General features: G+C 40.5%; 1 protein-coding gene across 7 annotated transcripts in view; it reads left to right on the top strand.

Annotated features, from left to right (window-relative positions):
* Positions 1-16,522, top strand: part of pde1cb (phosphodiesterase 1C, calmodulin-dependent b) — a 264,072-nt gene that overhangs the window by 225,273 nt on the left and 22,277 nt on the right. For all 7 annotated transcript variants that reach the window (XM_062023723.1, XM_062023722.1, XM_062023728.1 and 4 more), the window contains 3 exons: positions 6,464-6,564; positions 14,174-14,302; positions 16,278-16,379. In XM_062023723.1, coding sequence (XP_061879707.1) covers positions 6,464-6,564; positions 14,174-14,302; positions 16,278-16,379 — 332 coding nt within the window. The remainder of the gene's footprint in view (positions 1-6,463; positions 6,565-14,173; positions 14,303-16,277; positions 16,380-16,522) is intronic.

The raw sequence follows: 16,522 nt of genomic DNA, 5'->3' as shown, positions 1-16,522 counted from the left end.
TACCGTAAAGTTTGAATCTGCATCTTATCATTTACTTATCACTTGTTCTTTATAAAATAGCCAGCCCTCCACAAAACACGTCAGCCTTCTCTTCCAATGCTGACTTCCAGCCTGTCCTGCTTCCTCTGTTTTTATTGAATCACCTTAATAAGGCGGCCATGACAGCTGTCGACATGTGGCCTTCCCTTTGGTGCTGCGCCCTGCATGGAAGCACATTACTGCTGCTGGAAGCTCTCCTCGGAGAGCTGGAGAAGAGCATTTATCATTCCGGAAGCCCTCCGGACTCCATTAAATCAACAATCAACAGGTCATTCATAAACAAGTCCCTCAGCAGGAAATACACCGCAGGGGAAAGCGTCATCTTGCTCCATTTCTTCTTGATACTCCCCACACAACATAAACACACACATTAAAGGCTAATAAAGGCATCGTCAATGTGCGGCCATTAGAAGGCAAGTTCATTTGTGCTGCTCATTTCTTCAGCAAAGTGACAAATATCAACTACAAACGTACAAACAAATGTCCTCCAACAAGCACACAAAGTTTATTCTCATCTTGTATTTTAGTCAAGTCATTTACAGAAGATTGTTTAGCTAGCAGCTACACAACAGCCAAGCACACAATAGCCCACACGCTAGACATTTGTCCTAAATTGAACAATATTACAGTCTAAAACAGCACATATAGACAAGTATCCAATAGTCATAGTTGCATATTACTTGCACATACTAAGTCTTCAAGGCACAAGCGCATTAGAAAGTGTCCAGTAACAAACGTGTCCGCATCATTCTATTTATTGCATCATGCGCTTAACTTCATGAGTAATGGTGAGCACTAGGTGTCATCAAACAACAATTACCACTCCACTTCAACCATAAGTCCATTCCAGACAGTTAATAAGAAATAGCTTAGTATTTTTCATACTTACCATTGTTCTCTGTTTGACTAATTTCACTTGATCAAACCTTCTCTAGCATTCCACACTACAAAATAATACAAGTATGTATCAGATCAATATCGGTATTGGCGAATACTCAAGGATCCAATATTCCTATCATATTCCAAGTGAAAAAGTTGTATGGGGACACTCCTAATGTGCATTTTTTTCCCCAATACTGTACTCGAAATGAGCCTTAAAATTGAGGTCCACATGGAACCACCGTTTTCTTTTTTCTGACGGTCAGACATTGTCCTTTTATGGGTTTTCCTCTCTTTCCCGCCAAACTAAGCAAGCTGCATCCTTCAACAAGTAACTCCCTTTAGTGTTAGCATAATACGATGACAACGCATCTAAACCTGATCTAAAAGAAAACATGCATATGTACTTTGACCTTGTGCCAATCTCACAGCTCCTGATGAAATGAAAGAGAGTGAGATATGTACTTAACCCTTGTGTGCTGTTCGGGTCTGTGGGACCCCTTTTCATTTTTTATTAAAAGAAAAATGATACAATTACTTAAATTTTTCAAACTGAGACTCACCGACTTTGGCTCATTTTCTGTGAAGAACATATATCAGAATACATATTTAATGACCACACCCCCCCCCTACACATTTATATTACATAGAAGATGTCCGGGGTCCACTGGACCCGGGGCTAATAGAAGTGTGGAAATTGATGTTCTGTGTACCACACACACACACACACACACACACACAGCAGGCCTAGACAGGAGGAGGACAGTGTGTAGGTACACAGAACATCAGAGGCTGAAATGTGCGAGAAAATGAGAGCAGACAGTGTTGACAAACAATGTTGCAACCTTGTGTGGGAAGCGCAGGTGCAGAAACACAAAAGAAAAATCCCTGTGAGATGCAGAAACTGGCAGAGAAATGTTCCGTGCAACGTTCATATTGTTGTTACTCAGCCAGCGTTTTTGGGTCCGATGGACCCCTTGCATTTTGTGGCTTTTAATGCCTCACAATCAAACACTTTTATGTTCAAATACTGAACAGATGTTTGTTGGGATAAGGTAAACATCTGTTCAGTATTTGACCATAAAATTGTTTGATTGTGAGGCATTAAAGGCCTACTGAAATGAAATGTTTTTATTTAAACGGGGATAACAGATCTATTCTATGTGTCATACTTGATCATTTCGCGATATTGCCATATTTTTGCTGAAAGGATTTAGTAGAGAACAACGACGATAAAGATCGCAACTTTTGGTATCTGATAAAAAAAAGGCTTGCCCCTACCGGAAGTAGCGTGACGTAGTCAGTTGAACATATACGCAAAGTTCCCTATTGTTTACAATGATGGCCGCATGAAGTGAGAGAGATTCGGACCAAGAAAGCGACAATTTCCCCATTAATTTGAGCGAGGATGAAAGATTTGTGGATGAGTAAAGTGCAAGTGAAGGACTAGTGGGGAGTTGAAGCTATTCAGATAGGGAAGATGCTGTGAGAGCCGGGGGTGACCTGATATTCAGCTGGGAATGACTAAAACAGTAAATAAACACAAGACATATATATACTCTATTAGCCACAACACAACCAGGCTTATATTTAATATGCCACAAATTAATCCTGCATAAAAACACCTATGTGTTTGTTATGCTAGCTCCTAGCTCCTCTGCTAGCTCCTAGCTCCATAGAACACGCCAATACAATTGAAACACCTGATCAACACACACAATCACTCAGCCCAAAAGACTGTTCACCTAACCCAAGGTTCATAAAGCTTATATATTTTTAAAAAGTTACGTACGTGACGCGCACATACGGTCAAGCGATCAAATGTTTGGAAGCCAAAGCTGCATACTCACGGTAGCACGTCTGCGTCTTTGTCATCCAAATCAAAGTAATCCTGGTAAGAGTCTGTGTTGTCCCAGTTCTCTACAGGCGTCTGTGTATCGAAGTCAAAAGTCCTCCTGGTTAGAGTCTCTGTTATCCGAGTTCTTCCATCTTGACTGCATCTTTCGGGAATGTAAACAATGAAACACCGGCTGTGTTGTGTTGCTGCTGACTTCCTTCGCAAAATACGTCCGCTTTGCACCGAGAACTTTCTTCTTTGCTTGCTCAGCTTCTTTCTCCATAATGCAATGAACATAATTGCAACAGATTCACCAACACAGATGTCCAGAATACACCCAGAATGAGATGAAAACAGCTATTTCGTATTGGCTTCAATGTGGAAGGCATACCCGTGTTCCCCGGGCTACGTCACGCGCATACGTCATCCTCAGAGGCGTTTCGAACCGGAAGTTTAGCGGCAAATTTAAAATGTCACTTTATAAGTTAACCCGGCCGTATTGGCATGTGTTGCAATGTTAAGATTTCATCATTGATATATAAACTATCAGACTGCGTGGTCGCTAGTAGTGGCTTTCAGTAGGCCTTTAAATGCCACAAAATGCAATGGGTCCATCAGACCCACAAACGATGGCTGAGTAACAACAATATGAACACCACACAAGGGTTAAAGTATTATTTGACATCACATGGACAAAGATAAGACCTTCTGGAGGAAAGTTCTGTGGTCAGATTAAACAAAATGGAGCTGTTTGGCCACAATACCCAGCAATATGTTTGGAGGAGAAAAGGTGAGGCCTTTAATCCCAGGAACACCATTCATACAGTCAAGCATGGTGGTGGTAGTATTATGCTCTGGGCCTGTTTTGCTGCCAATGGAACTGCTGCTTTAAATGTGACAATGAAAAAGGAGGATTAGCTCCAAATTAAAATCATCAGCCCGGAGGTTGGGTCTTGGGCGCAGTTGGGTGTTCCAACAGGACAATGACCCCAAACACACCTCAAAAGTGGTAAAGGAATGGCTAAATCAGGCTAGAATGTGTCAGGCTTGTCCCTGACAGTTTGGTTAAGTTTTAGTTTTTCCTCTGTGTTTATTTCCTGTCATTGGTTCAGTTTCCTGTTTGTCTCTCTGAGGGCTGTGTCCCCTCAGCTGTGGCTGATTGGCACCTGGCCATTGATTGATTGATTGATTGAGACTTTTATTAGTAGGTTGCACAGTGAAGTACATATTCCGTACAATTGACCACTAAATGGTAACACCCGAATAAGTTTTTCAACTTGTTTAAGTCGGGGTCCACTTAAATTGATTCATGATACAGATATATACTATCATATATACTATCATCATTATACAGTCATCACACAAGATAATCACATTGAATTATTTACATTATTTACAATCAGGAGTGTGGAGGGGTGGGGGGGTAGGGGGGGTGGGTGGGGGGGTGGGGGTAGTGGACATAGAGAGATAGAGAGAGAGAGAGAGAGAGAGAGAGAGAGAGAGAGAGAGAGAGAGAGAGATCAGAAGGCATAAGAAAAAGAATCTGCATTTGATTGTTTACATTTGATTATTAGCAATCCGGGGAGGGTGTTAGTTTAGGGTTGTAGTTGCTTGGAGGTGAACTTTTATAGCGGTTTTGAAGGAGGATAGAGATGCCCTTTCTTTTATACCTGTTGGGAGCGCATTCCACATTGATGTGGCATAGAAAGAGAATGAGTTAAGACCTTTGTTAGTTCGGAATCTGGGTTTAACGTGGTTAGTTAATACCTGGTGTCAATCAGCCAGCTGCTATTTAGACCTGCATTGCACTCCAGTAGTGCTGGAGTATTGTCGCTTAGACTTGTGGATGTTTGTGTAGCTGTATGCGATAGCGGTAAACTGCATTCTGTAGCTGTTTGTAGCTTGCTGTCTTTTTGTACCTCGTCTTCTAGTTCCTGATTGCCTGACATCCTGTTTCCTGTCTCCTGGTTCCTGGTTTGTGTTTTTTATTGTATTTTACGGACATTAAATCATGTTTTCCCGCACAAATCCTGCCTTCTCTGCATCTTGGGGTTTGTCACCAACACCCTGTGACAGAATGAAGGTTTTAGAATGACCTTCCCAAAGTCCTGACTTAAAGGTGTGGACCAGGGGTCACCAACGCGGTGCCCGCGGGCACCAGGTAGCCCGTAAGGACCAGATGAGTCGCCCGCTGGCCTGTTCTAAAAATAGCTCAAATAGCAGCACTTACCAGTGAGCTGCCTCTATTTTTTAAATGTTATTTATTTACTAGCAAGCTGGTCTCGCTTTGCCCGACATTTTTAATTCTAAGAGAGACAAAACTCAAATAGAATTTGAAAATCCAAGAAAATATTTAAAGACTTGGTCTTCACTTGTTTAAATAAATACATGATTTTTTTTAACTTTGCTTCTTATAACTTTCAGAAAGACAATTTTAGAGAAAAAATACAACCTTAAAAATGATTTTAGGATTTTTAAACACATATACCTTTTTACCTTTTAAATTCCTTCCTCTTCTTTCCTGACAATTTAAATCAATGTTCAAGTTTTTTTTTTTTTTTTATTGTAAAGAATAATAAATACATTTTAATTTAATTCTTCATTTTAGCTTCTGTTTTTTCGACAAAGAATATTTGTGAAATATTTCTTCAAACTTATTATGATTAAAATTCAAAAAATTTATTCTGGCAAATCTAGAAAATCTGTAGAATCAAATTTAAATCTTATTTCAAAGTCTTTTGAATTTCTTTTAAAATTTTTGTTCTGGAAAATCTAGAAGAAATAATGATTTGTCTTTGTTAGAAATATAGCTTGGTCCAATTTGTTATATATTCTAACAAAGTGCAGATTGGATTTTAACCTATTTAAAACATGCCATCAAAATTCTAAAATTAATCTTAATCAGGAAAAATTACTAATGATGTTCCATAAATTATTTTTTTAATTTTTTCAAAAAGATTCGAATCAGCTAGTTTTACTCTTCTTTTTTTCGGTTGAATTTTGAATTTTAAAGAGTCGAAATTGAAGATAAACTATGTTTCAAAATTTAATTGTCATTTTTTTCGTGTTTTCTCCTCTTTTAAACCGTTCAATTAAGTGTAAATATCATTAATTATTAATAATAACATAGAGTTAAAGGTAAATTGAGCAAATTGGCTATTTCTGGCAATTTATTTAAGTGTGTATCAAACTGGTAGCCCTTCGCATGAATCACTACCCAAGAAGTAGCTCTTGCTTTCAAAAAGGTTGGTGACCCCTGGTGTGGACAATGCCGAAGAAACAAGTCCATGTCAGAAAAGCAACACATTTAGCTGAACTGCAGCAATTTAGTGGTCAAGTGGTCAAGCAGAAGCTTGTGGATGGCTACCTAAAGCGCCTTATTGCAGGTCAACTTGCCAAGGAAGCAAATATTAACTTTGCTGTATGTATACTTTTGACCCTCACATTTTCAGTAGAGCCATAATAAATTCATAAAAGAAGCAAACTTCATGAATGTTTTTTGTGAGCAACAAGTATGTGCTCCAATCACTACATCACAACAAAATAAAAAATGATTGTAAACTCAAGACAGCCATGACATGATGTTCTTTACACGTGTATGTACACTTTTGACCACCACTGTATGTTTGGCAACTGAATGTTGTTCCACCTTCTTTTCTTCCTTTCCATTGTTTTATTGTCTTCCCTTCTTCTGGTCCGTGTTCCAAGCACTGGTTAACCGAGCTGGAGATCTTGGCCATGATCTTTGCAGCCGCCGTGCACGACTACGAGCACACGGGGACAACAAACAACTTCCACATTCAGACCAGGTAACACAACATCAACAACACCCAAAGTGCTCCCAGAGATTGATGACCTCGTAAACGGCGCAAGGTCTTTACATGCTCGCTGGGAATTGTCCCCGAGGGCAGAAATAACAAAAAGGAAAGGACATAAGAGCTGATAGAACTACTAAACTTGTGAAACAAACACGGTGTTGGGTCAACTTTGTGTTTGTTACGCCTCGTTGGTGTTTAACAGCGAGATGATTACTTGTGTGCTTCTTTATGGACCTGCAAACACATTCACACTACTTCTCTGGAAGAAGCCTGAATGAAGTTGCTGCCACCACCACCACCGCCAACAATGCACCAGATGCAGGGATGAGAGGTTTTTCCTCTCCCCAGTTATTAATGATAACCACTCTCATAATAGAAATACAAGAAAATGACTAAAAACAATCTGCAAAGTCAAAGCCTACTACTAGCTTTTTTGTGCACAAACAAATGCTCGGGTGCTCCACCAAGACTTGTTGTATATTTGAAGAGATTCCTCCTTAGACCAGCTAATGATTATAACCACCACCTTGAATGTTGGAAATAAATGTTTGGACTAGAAATGATCCACAAAATCCAAAGCCTATAGTGGTAGCTTTCTTGTCCACTACAAAGGCACAGCTGTGCAACCAAGATGTCATATATTTAAAGAGGTTCTTTCTCACCCCAGTTATTAATGATAGCCACCCCTTTGCGTAATATAAGTACAACAACATGACTAGATATAAACCACAAAGTCAAAGCCTAATGGAAGTTTCATTGTGCAAAAACAAATGCTAGGGTGCTCAACCAAGACTTGTTGTATATTTAACAAGATTCCTCCTCACACCAGTTATTGATGTTAAGCACCACATTGAATAATGGAAAGGAATGTATGGACTAGAAATAATCCATAATGTCAAAGCCCAAAAGTAAACTTGTTCATGCACGAGCACATGCACGGGTGCACAACCAAGACCTGTCGTATATTTTATGAGGTTTGTCCACTCACCAGTTATTAATGTAAACCACAACCTTAAGGAATAGAAAAAAAACAGAATGACTAGAAATGATCCACAAAGTCAAAGCCTATAGTGGTAGCTTTCTTGTCCACTACAAAGGCACAGCTGTGCAACCAAGATGTCATATATTTAAAGAGGTTCTTTCTCACCCCAGTTATTAATGATAGCCACCCCTTTGCGTAATATAAGTACAACAACATGACTAGATATAAACCACAAAGTCAAAGCCTACTGGAAGTTTCCTTGTGCACAAACAAATGCTAGGGTTCTCAATCAAGACTTGTTGTGTATTTAACAAGATTCCTCCTCACACCAGTTATTGATGTTAAGCACCACATTGAAGGATGGAAAGGAATGTATGGACTAGAAATAATCCATAATGTGAAAGCCCAAAGTAAACTTGTTCATGCACGAGCACATGCACGGGTGCACAACCAAGACCTGTCGTATATTTTATGAGGTTTGTCCACTCACCAGTTATTAATGTAAACCACAACCTAAAGGAACAGAAAAAAACAGAATGACTAGAAATGATCCACAAAGTCAAAGCCTATAGTGGTAGCTTTCTTGTGCACTACAAAGGCACAGCTGTGCAACCAAGATGTCATATATTTAAAGAGGTTCTTTCTCACCCCAGTTATTAATGATAGCCACCCCTTTGCGTAATATAAGTACAACAACATGACTAGATATAAACCACAAAGTCAAAGCCTACTGGAAGTTTCCTTGTGCACAAACAAATGCTAGAGTGCTCAACCAAGACTTGTTGAGTATTTAACAAGATTCCTCCTCACACCAGTTATTGATGTTAAGCACCACATTGAAGGATGACTAGACTAGAAATAATCCATAATGTCAAAGCCCAAAAGTAAACTTGTTCATGCACGAGCACATGCACGGGTGCACAACCAAGAACTGTCGTATAATCTATGAGGTTTGTCCACTCACCAGTTATTAATGTAAACCACAACCTTAAGGAATAGAAAAAAAACAGAATGACTAGAAATGATCCACAAAGTCAAAGCCTATAGTGGTAGCTTTCTTGTGCACTACAAAGGCACAGCTGTGCAACCGAGATGTCATATATTTAAAGAGGTTCTTTCTCACCCCAGTTATTAATGATAGCCACCCCTTTGCGTAATATAAATACAACAACATGACTAGATATAAACCACAAAGTCAAAGCCTACTGGAAGTTTCCTTGTGCACAAACAAATGATAGGGTGCTCAACCAAGACTTGTTGTGTATTTAATAAGATTCCTCCTCACACCAGTTATTGATGTTAAGCACCACATTGAAGGATGGAAAGGAATGTATGGACTAGAAATAATCCATAATGTGAAAGCCCAAAGTAAACTTGTTCATGCACGAGCACATGCACGGGTGCACAACCAAGACCTGTCGTATATTTTATGAGGTTTGTCCACTCGCCAGTTATTAATGTAAACCACAACCTAAAGGAACAGAAAAAAACAGAATGACTAGAAATGATCCACAAAGTCAAAGCCTATAGTGGTAGCTTTCTTGTCCACTACAAAGGCACAGCTGTGCAACCAATACGTCATATATTTAAAGAGGTTCTTTCTCACCCCAGTTATTAATGATAGCCACCCCTTTGCGTAATATAAGTGCAACAACATGACTAGATATAAACCACAAAGTCAAAGCCTACTGGAAGTTTCCTTGTGCACAAACAAATGCTAGGGTGCTCAACCAAGACTTGTTGAGTATTTAACAAGATTCCTCCTCACACCAGTTATTGATGTTAAGCACCACATTGAAGGATGACTAGACTAGAAATAATCCATAATGTCAAAGCCCAAAGTAAACTTGTTCATGCACGAGCACATGCACGGGTGCACAACCAAGACCTGTCATATATTTTATGAGGTTTGTCCACTCACCAGTTATTAATGTAAACCACAACCTTAAGGAATAGAAAAAAAACAGAATGACTAGAAATAATCCACAAAGTCCAAGCCTGCTGATAGCTTTTTTGTACACAAAAAATGCACAGATGCGCAACCAAAACATGTCATATATTTGAAGAGGTTATTTCTCCCACCAGTTATTTATGATAACCACCACCTTGCATAATAAAAGTACAACAGCATGCCTTGATGTAATCCACAAACTCAAAGCTTGCTCGTGCACTAACATGCTCGGGTTCTCAATCAACGAAGACTTGTTGTATATTTAAAGAGATTCTTACTCTATCCGGTTAATAATGAATACCACCACCTTGAAGAATGGGAATGAATGTATGGACTAGAAATAATCCACAAAGTTGTACCCCACAGTACACTTCTCATGCACAAGACATGTCCTATACAGTCATTTATGAGGGTTTTCTCCTCACCAGTTAATGATAACCTTAAAGAATGGAAATAAACATAACAACTAGAAATAATTCACATAGTCAAAGCCTGCTGTTAGCTTTCTCAAGCACAAAAAAGAATGCACAGATGCGTAACAAGGTCATATTGTATGTTTGAAGGTTTTTTTCTGACCCCTTATTTGAGTTATTTCAACTCAACATTTTGGGTAAATTTTTTCAATCCAACTTTTGTGTTGTATTATTTAACCAAAAAGTTGAGTTATGCTAACTCAATGTTGGGTTATTACCAACCAAACTATTGGGTTGAATTGTTTAACCCAAAAGTTGAGTTATGCTAACTCAATGTTGGGTGACTGTAAATAATGTTAAGGAGATTAATCCATAATAAAATTCCCTTCAAGAAAAAAGTAACTTTTTAATTTAAAAAAAGCCTTTTACCCGTTAAAAAATAACCCAAAAGTGGTTCATAATTTTCCAAACTCAGAAATTGAGTTCAAATACTACCCTTATAACCCAAAAAATGGACTGCTCTTCATAAAAATAACTCCAACATTCAACCCACCACTAGCAACTCATAAATTGGGTTATCAAAATAACTCAGCATTTTTAGTGTGCAGTTATTAATGATAATCATTAGAGATGTCCGATAATATCAGCCTGCCGATATTATCGGCCGATATATGCGTTAAAATGTAATATCGGAAATTATCGGTATCGGTTTTTTTATTATCGATATCGTTGTTTTTTTTGTTGTTTTTTTTTTTTTTATATTATTAAATCAACATAAAAACAGAAGATACACTTACAATTAGTGCACCAAGCCAAAAAACCTCCCTCCCCCATTTACACTCATTCACACAAAAGGGTTGTTTCTTTCTGTTATTAATATTCTGCTTCCTACATTATATATCAATATATATCAATACAGTCTGCAAGGGATACAGTCCGTAAGCACACATGATTGTGCGTGCTGCTGCTCCACTAATAGTACTAACCTTTAACACTTCATTTGACTCATTTTCATTCATTACTAGTTTCTATGTAACTGTTTTTATATTGTTGTACCTCCTTTTTTATTCAAGAAAATGTTTTTAATTTAGTTATCTTATTTTACTAATTTTTTTAAAAAGTACCTTATCTTCACCATACCTGGTTGTCCAAATTAGGCATAATAATGTGTTAATTCCACGACTGTATATATCGGTTGATATCGGTATCGGTTGATATCGGTATCGGTAATTAAAGAGTTGGACAATATCGGAATATCGGATATCGGCAAAAAGCCATTATCGGACATCCCTAATAATCATCACCCTAAAAGAAAAAAAAACTGGCTAGAAATAGTCCACAAAATCAAAGCCTATTGTTAACTTACTCATTCACAAACAAATCCACGGGGGCACAAAATCCGATTAGTGTAAGACAAGAATAATCACTGAGATTCTTCCTCCCACCAGTTATTACTGCCAACTGCCAACAATTCAACAGTAACTGTCAGGTTTAAGCACTGAACTATCTATTAAACAGAACAAGAAGCAAGGAATCAGGCAGAGACAGAGTTCAATTTTGCTCATGAGGAGAACGCATGGAGCTGCACACTCAGTTACAGTCTCACCCTACGCTCTGAGGAACAGCCCACGCGCTCCTCTATTTATTCAGTTTAGGAGTTCCCTAGCTCCATGCTAAGGCTGCTTCTACAGGGAGGGGTCACACATTATGCCAGCAGCTCAGTACGCGCAAGACGTGATTATTCAGAACGGAAATGTGCTGGGGGGGGCCTTGTGATTGCGCCCTGTCTCTGCTTTGTCTGCCTGCTGTTGATATGACGTATCTTCCTTGAGGTGCTGGTTCGTCCTTGGCTGTTAGCAAGCTGAAAGACAGAAAACCTCTGCGGCGAGGCAACTCCTCACATGCAGTGGAAGATAACAAGTTGTGTGCCCTTGCACAAGAAGACAAAGTCCAGCTTGAGCACATTAGATAATAACTACTAGAGCAACGGCCTTTGAGCATGAGAGTTGTGCGATAACTTCTATACAGCAACACCCACACCAGGAAATGTCCAATGTCGTAATGTTAATATCAAATATCATGTAAATGTGCTTGAAAAGCTGGAGTGTGGCCCCGAGCTGAAAGTGTCCCCATGGATCAACAAAAAGGGAAGCAGCCTATTGATTGGCGCATGTCAACACGTGAAAGCTGCCTAATGAGTACTTATTGACGTGCTAACTTTTCTAGCCTCAGGGAAGCTCACTCCAACCTAACTTGCAGTTGTTTTCTACTTCAAGACTCTTCTGAAGCTTTTTTTATCTTCTCCCGCAGCCCATTTGTGCGGCACAACCGTCATCATTGCAACTGGAATGCTTTGTGCCTCAGTTGTTCCAAGAGGTTGCAACCATTTTGTGCACAATTCCTAAATTAATTGATTGATCCATCCATCCATCCATCCATCTTCTTCCGCTTATCCGAGGTCAGGTCGCGGGGGCAGCAGCCTAAGCAGGGAAGCCCAGACTTCCCTCTCCCCAGCCACTTGGTCCAGCTCCTCCCGGGTGATCCCGAGGCGTTCCCAGGCCAGCCGGGAGACATAGTCTTCCCAACGTGTCCTGGGTCTTCCTCCCGAAACACCTCCCTAGGGAGGCGCTCAGGTGGCATCCTGACCAGATTGTTATGATCCGCTGCCCGGATCATATTTCTGTTTACGTTTTCTGGTCCCTCGTGTTTTCCTGTTTGGCTTGATCTCTGTCTAGTTCCCGTTTAAGCACTTCTCAGTTTGGTTACCATAGTTACTGATTATTTTCACCTGCCGCGGGTGTTCCCGACGCGCACCTGTTTTTCATGATTGACATTATTATTTAAAGCTTGCCTCCCCAACCAGTCGGCCTGGCTTCGTAGTTTGTTTTCACACAACGGATGACGACGTTTGTTTCTTGTTCTTTAGCTGCTAGTTTTTACGCTAGGCTAATTTTGCTTGCTAGCTCCCACGCTAGCCCTTTTGTTTTGGCCTTATGTGCCATGTGCACGTCTTTGTTTTTCCCTGCATGTTTAGTTCTTAAATAAATAATTTTCCTACCTGCAAGCTGTGTCCGAGCCCGTCTGCATTCCTGGGAGAACAACACCCGCACCACGATGCGACCCCGTCGTCACAGAGATGCCCGAACCACCTCATCTGGCTCCTCTCCATGTGGAGGAGCAGCGGCTTTACTTTGAGCTCCTCCCGGATGACAGAGCTTCTCACCCTATCTCTAAGGGAGAGACCCGCCACCCGGCGGAGGAAACTCATTTGGGCCGCTTGTACCCGTGATCTTGTCCTTTCGGTCATAACCCAAAGCTCATGACCATAGGTGAGAATGGGAACGTAGATCGACCGGTAAATTGAGAGCTTTGCCTTCCGGCTCAGCTCCTTCTTCACCACAACGGATCGATACAGCGTCCGCATTACTGAAGACGCCGCACCGATCCGCCTGTCGATCTCACCATCCACTCTTCCCTCACTCGTGAACAAGACTCCCAGGTACTTGAACTCCTCCACTTGGGGCAGGGTCTCCTCCCCAACCCGGAGATGGCGCTCCACCCTTTTCCGGGCGAGAACCATGGACTCGGACTTGGAGGTGCTGATCCTCATCCCAGTCGCTTCACACTCGGCTGCGAACTGATTGATTGAAACTTTTATTCATGGATTGCACAGTACAGTACATATTCCGTACAATTGACCACTAAATGGTGTTACCATTTAGTGCATACATTGAATTATTTACATTATTTACAATCTGGGGTGTGTGATGTGGAGGGGGGGTGTTAGCTTTGGTTGATATCAACACTTCAGTCATCAACAATTGCATCATCAGAGAAATGGACATTGAAAGAGTGTAGGTGTGACTTGGTAGGATATGTACAGCAAGTAGTGGACATAGAGAGAGAGATCAGAAAGCATAAGAATAAGTATCTACGTTTGATTATTTACAATCCGGGGAGGTGGGATGTGGAAGGGAGGGTGTTAGTTTAGGGTTGTAGTTGCCTGGAGGTGTTCTTTTAGTGCGCTTTTGAAGGAGGATAGAGATGCCCTTTCTTTTACAGCTGTTGGGAGTGCATTCCACATTGATGTGGCGTAGAAGGAGAATGAGTTAAGACCTTTTTTAGATCGGAATCTGGGTTTAACGTAAAAAGCACAAACTTCCTCGAGTCTCCTCAAAGGCTCTCTCCGAAACTGCAGTTCAGAGATCAGTTCCACTGCTAAAAGAAGTAAACATTTGCTGTGCGTCCTCTCAGGTCGGACACGGCCATCCTGTATAACGACCGCTCAGTGTTGGAGAGCCACCACGTGAGCGCCGCCTACCGCCTGCTGCAGGACGACGACGAGATGAACATCCTGTACAACCTCTCCAAGGACGACTGGAGGTAAGATCCTATTCCTATTCTTCCACGTGTTTAAGTCAGGGGTGTCAAACGTATGGCCCGAACAGCTTTTATCCGGTACGCAGGATGAGTTTGTTAAGTATAAAACTCTGGAACAATCTCCCTCTCCATGTGAGACAGGCCCCTTCTTTGGCTACTTTTTAGACTCTTCTTAAAACCTATTTTTATTCACTGGCTTTTAACCCAGCATGAGACTTTCAACTGTTTTTAATAGAGATGTCCGATAATATCGGTCTGCCGATATTATCGGCCGATAAATGCGTTAAAATGTAATATCGGAAATTATCGGTATCGTTTTTTTTATTATCAGTATCGGGGTTTTTTTTGTTTTTTTTTGGTTTTTTAAATTAAATCCACATAAAAAACACAAGATACACTTACAATTAGTGCACCAACCCACCCCATTTACACTCATTCACACAAAAGGGTTGTTTATTTCTGTTATTAATATTCTGCTTCCTACATTATATATCAATATATATCAATACAGTCTGCAAGGGATACAGTCCGTAAGCATTATATATCAATACAGTCTGCAAGGGATACAGTCCGTAAGCATTATATATCAATATATATCAATACAGTCTGCAAGGGATACAGTCCGTAAGCATTATATATCAATACAGTCTGCAAGGGATACAGTCCGTAAGCATTATATATCAATATATATCAATACAGTCTGCAAGGGATACAGTCCGTAAGCACACATGATTGTGCGTGCTGCTGCTCCACTAATAGTACTAACCTTTAACACTTCATTTTACTCATTTTCATTCATTACTAGTTTCTATGTAACTGTTTTTATATTGTTTTACTTTCTTTTTTATTCAAGAAAATGTTTTTAATTTATTTATCTTATTTTATTTGATTAATTTTTTAAAAAGTACCTTATCTTCACCATACCTGGTTGTCCAAATTAGGCATAATAATGTGTTAATTCCACGACTGTATATATCGGTTGATATCGGTATCGGTTGATATCGGTATCGGTAATTAAAGAGTTGGACAATATCGGATATCGGCAAAAAGCCATTATCGGACATCCCTAGTTTTTAACTTTTTTAACTGTTTTTAACTTTTTAACTGCTTTTATCTAACAAATTGTTCTTAAGATAATTTGTATTTGCTTTTTAAATGTCTATTTTACATCTGTTTTGAATGTTATTTTTTCGTCTGTCCTTTGCCTGTATTTCCTTGGGATGTACAGCCCTTTGTTCTTCAACTGTGCTTGTTTTTAAAGGGCTTTATAAATAAAGTTGGTATGGTATGGTCCAGAAAGGGCAAGGCAGGCTCAGAGGTCCAGGGACAGGCAGGAGGTCAGGCGCTGGAGCGAGGCATCGTGGTCCAAGGGCAGGCGTGAGGTCGAGATCCAGGAAGGCAGCAGAGAGTCCAGAGGGGACCCAGGGAAACGAGACACACATCTCGAAACCAGGCGATGACGAAGGGTTGCTGGATGGCGACACAGGACAAGACGCAGTGAGCACCACGGAGGGGAAACACAAAGAGCGAGGAAGCACATGCGCAAAGAAGCGAGAGACGTGTGAGGCTTAGCTACGTTCTGGCACTGGAACGCAGGACACGCTGGCTTATGAAGGCAGGAGAGTCATCAGCGTCAGAGTCAAGGCTGCAGAAGGAGAGGAACATCAACAACAGAGGCGGCAGGTGTTTGAAGCGTAACACTAATGTTGAAATGGGACAAGAGTGAGCTCCTCTTCTAATAAGCAAGATGTTCTGTGGAACATGACAAACACTTTCAAGGTCCAACAGTTGTGCTGTCCACAAAGTGTGAAAGTACGTCCGAAAAATCCAATTTCCATGGCACGAGTTTGGACCTATCAGAGCACAGACAACATAAATAGCTCTCGCAATGCCTTCTTTCGCTCCAGCAATGAAAGAATGTATGAGTCTTATGATTACTGAGGTGTGTGACACTTCGTTTGTCTCCTCTTTCCCACAGAGAGCTGAGAGCTTTGGTGGTGGAAATGGTTCTGGCCACCGACATGTCCTGTCACTTCCAGCAGGTGAAGGCCATGAAAAACTTCCTGCAACAGCCTGAGGGGTCAGTTGTGTACTTGTTTGTCCGCGTACAAGTTGATGCTTGTGTCACTGAATGGTGCCGCCATTCCACCGTTTGAACCTGCTGGTGATGCACTGAAATACAGACCACTGACACTTGTTTTAGTAGCAAAACCAGCTCAGGTA

This window comes from Entelurus aequoreus, linkage group LG16 (assembly GCF_033978785.1).
Source record: "Entelurus aequoreus isolate RoL-2023_Sb linkage group LG16, RoL_Eaeq_v1.1, whole genome shotgun sequence".
Taxonomy (NCBI): Eukaryota; Metazoa; Chordata; class Actinopteri; order Syngnathiformes; family Syngnathidae; genus Entelurus; species Entelurus aequoreus.
This window is presented reverse-complemented; position numbering and strand designations above follow the sequence as displayed.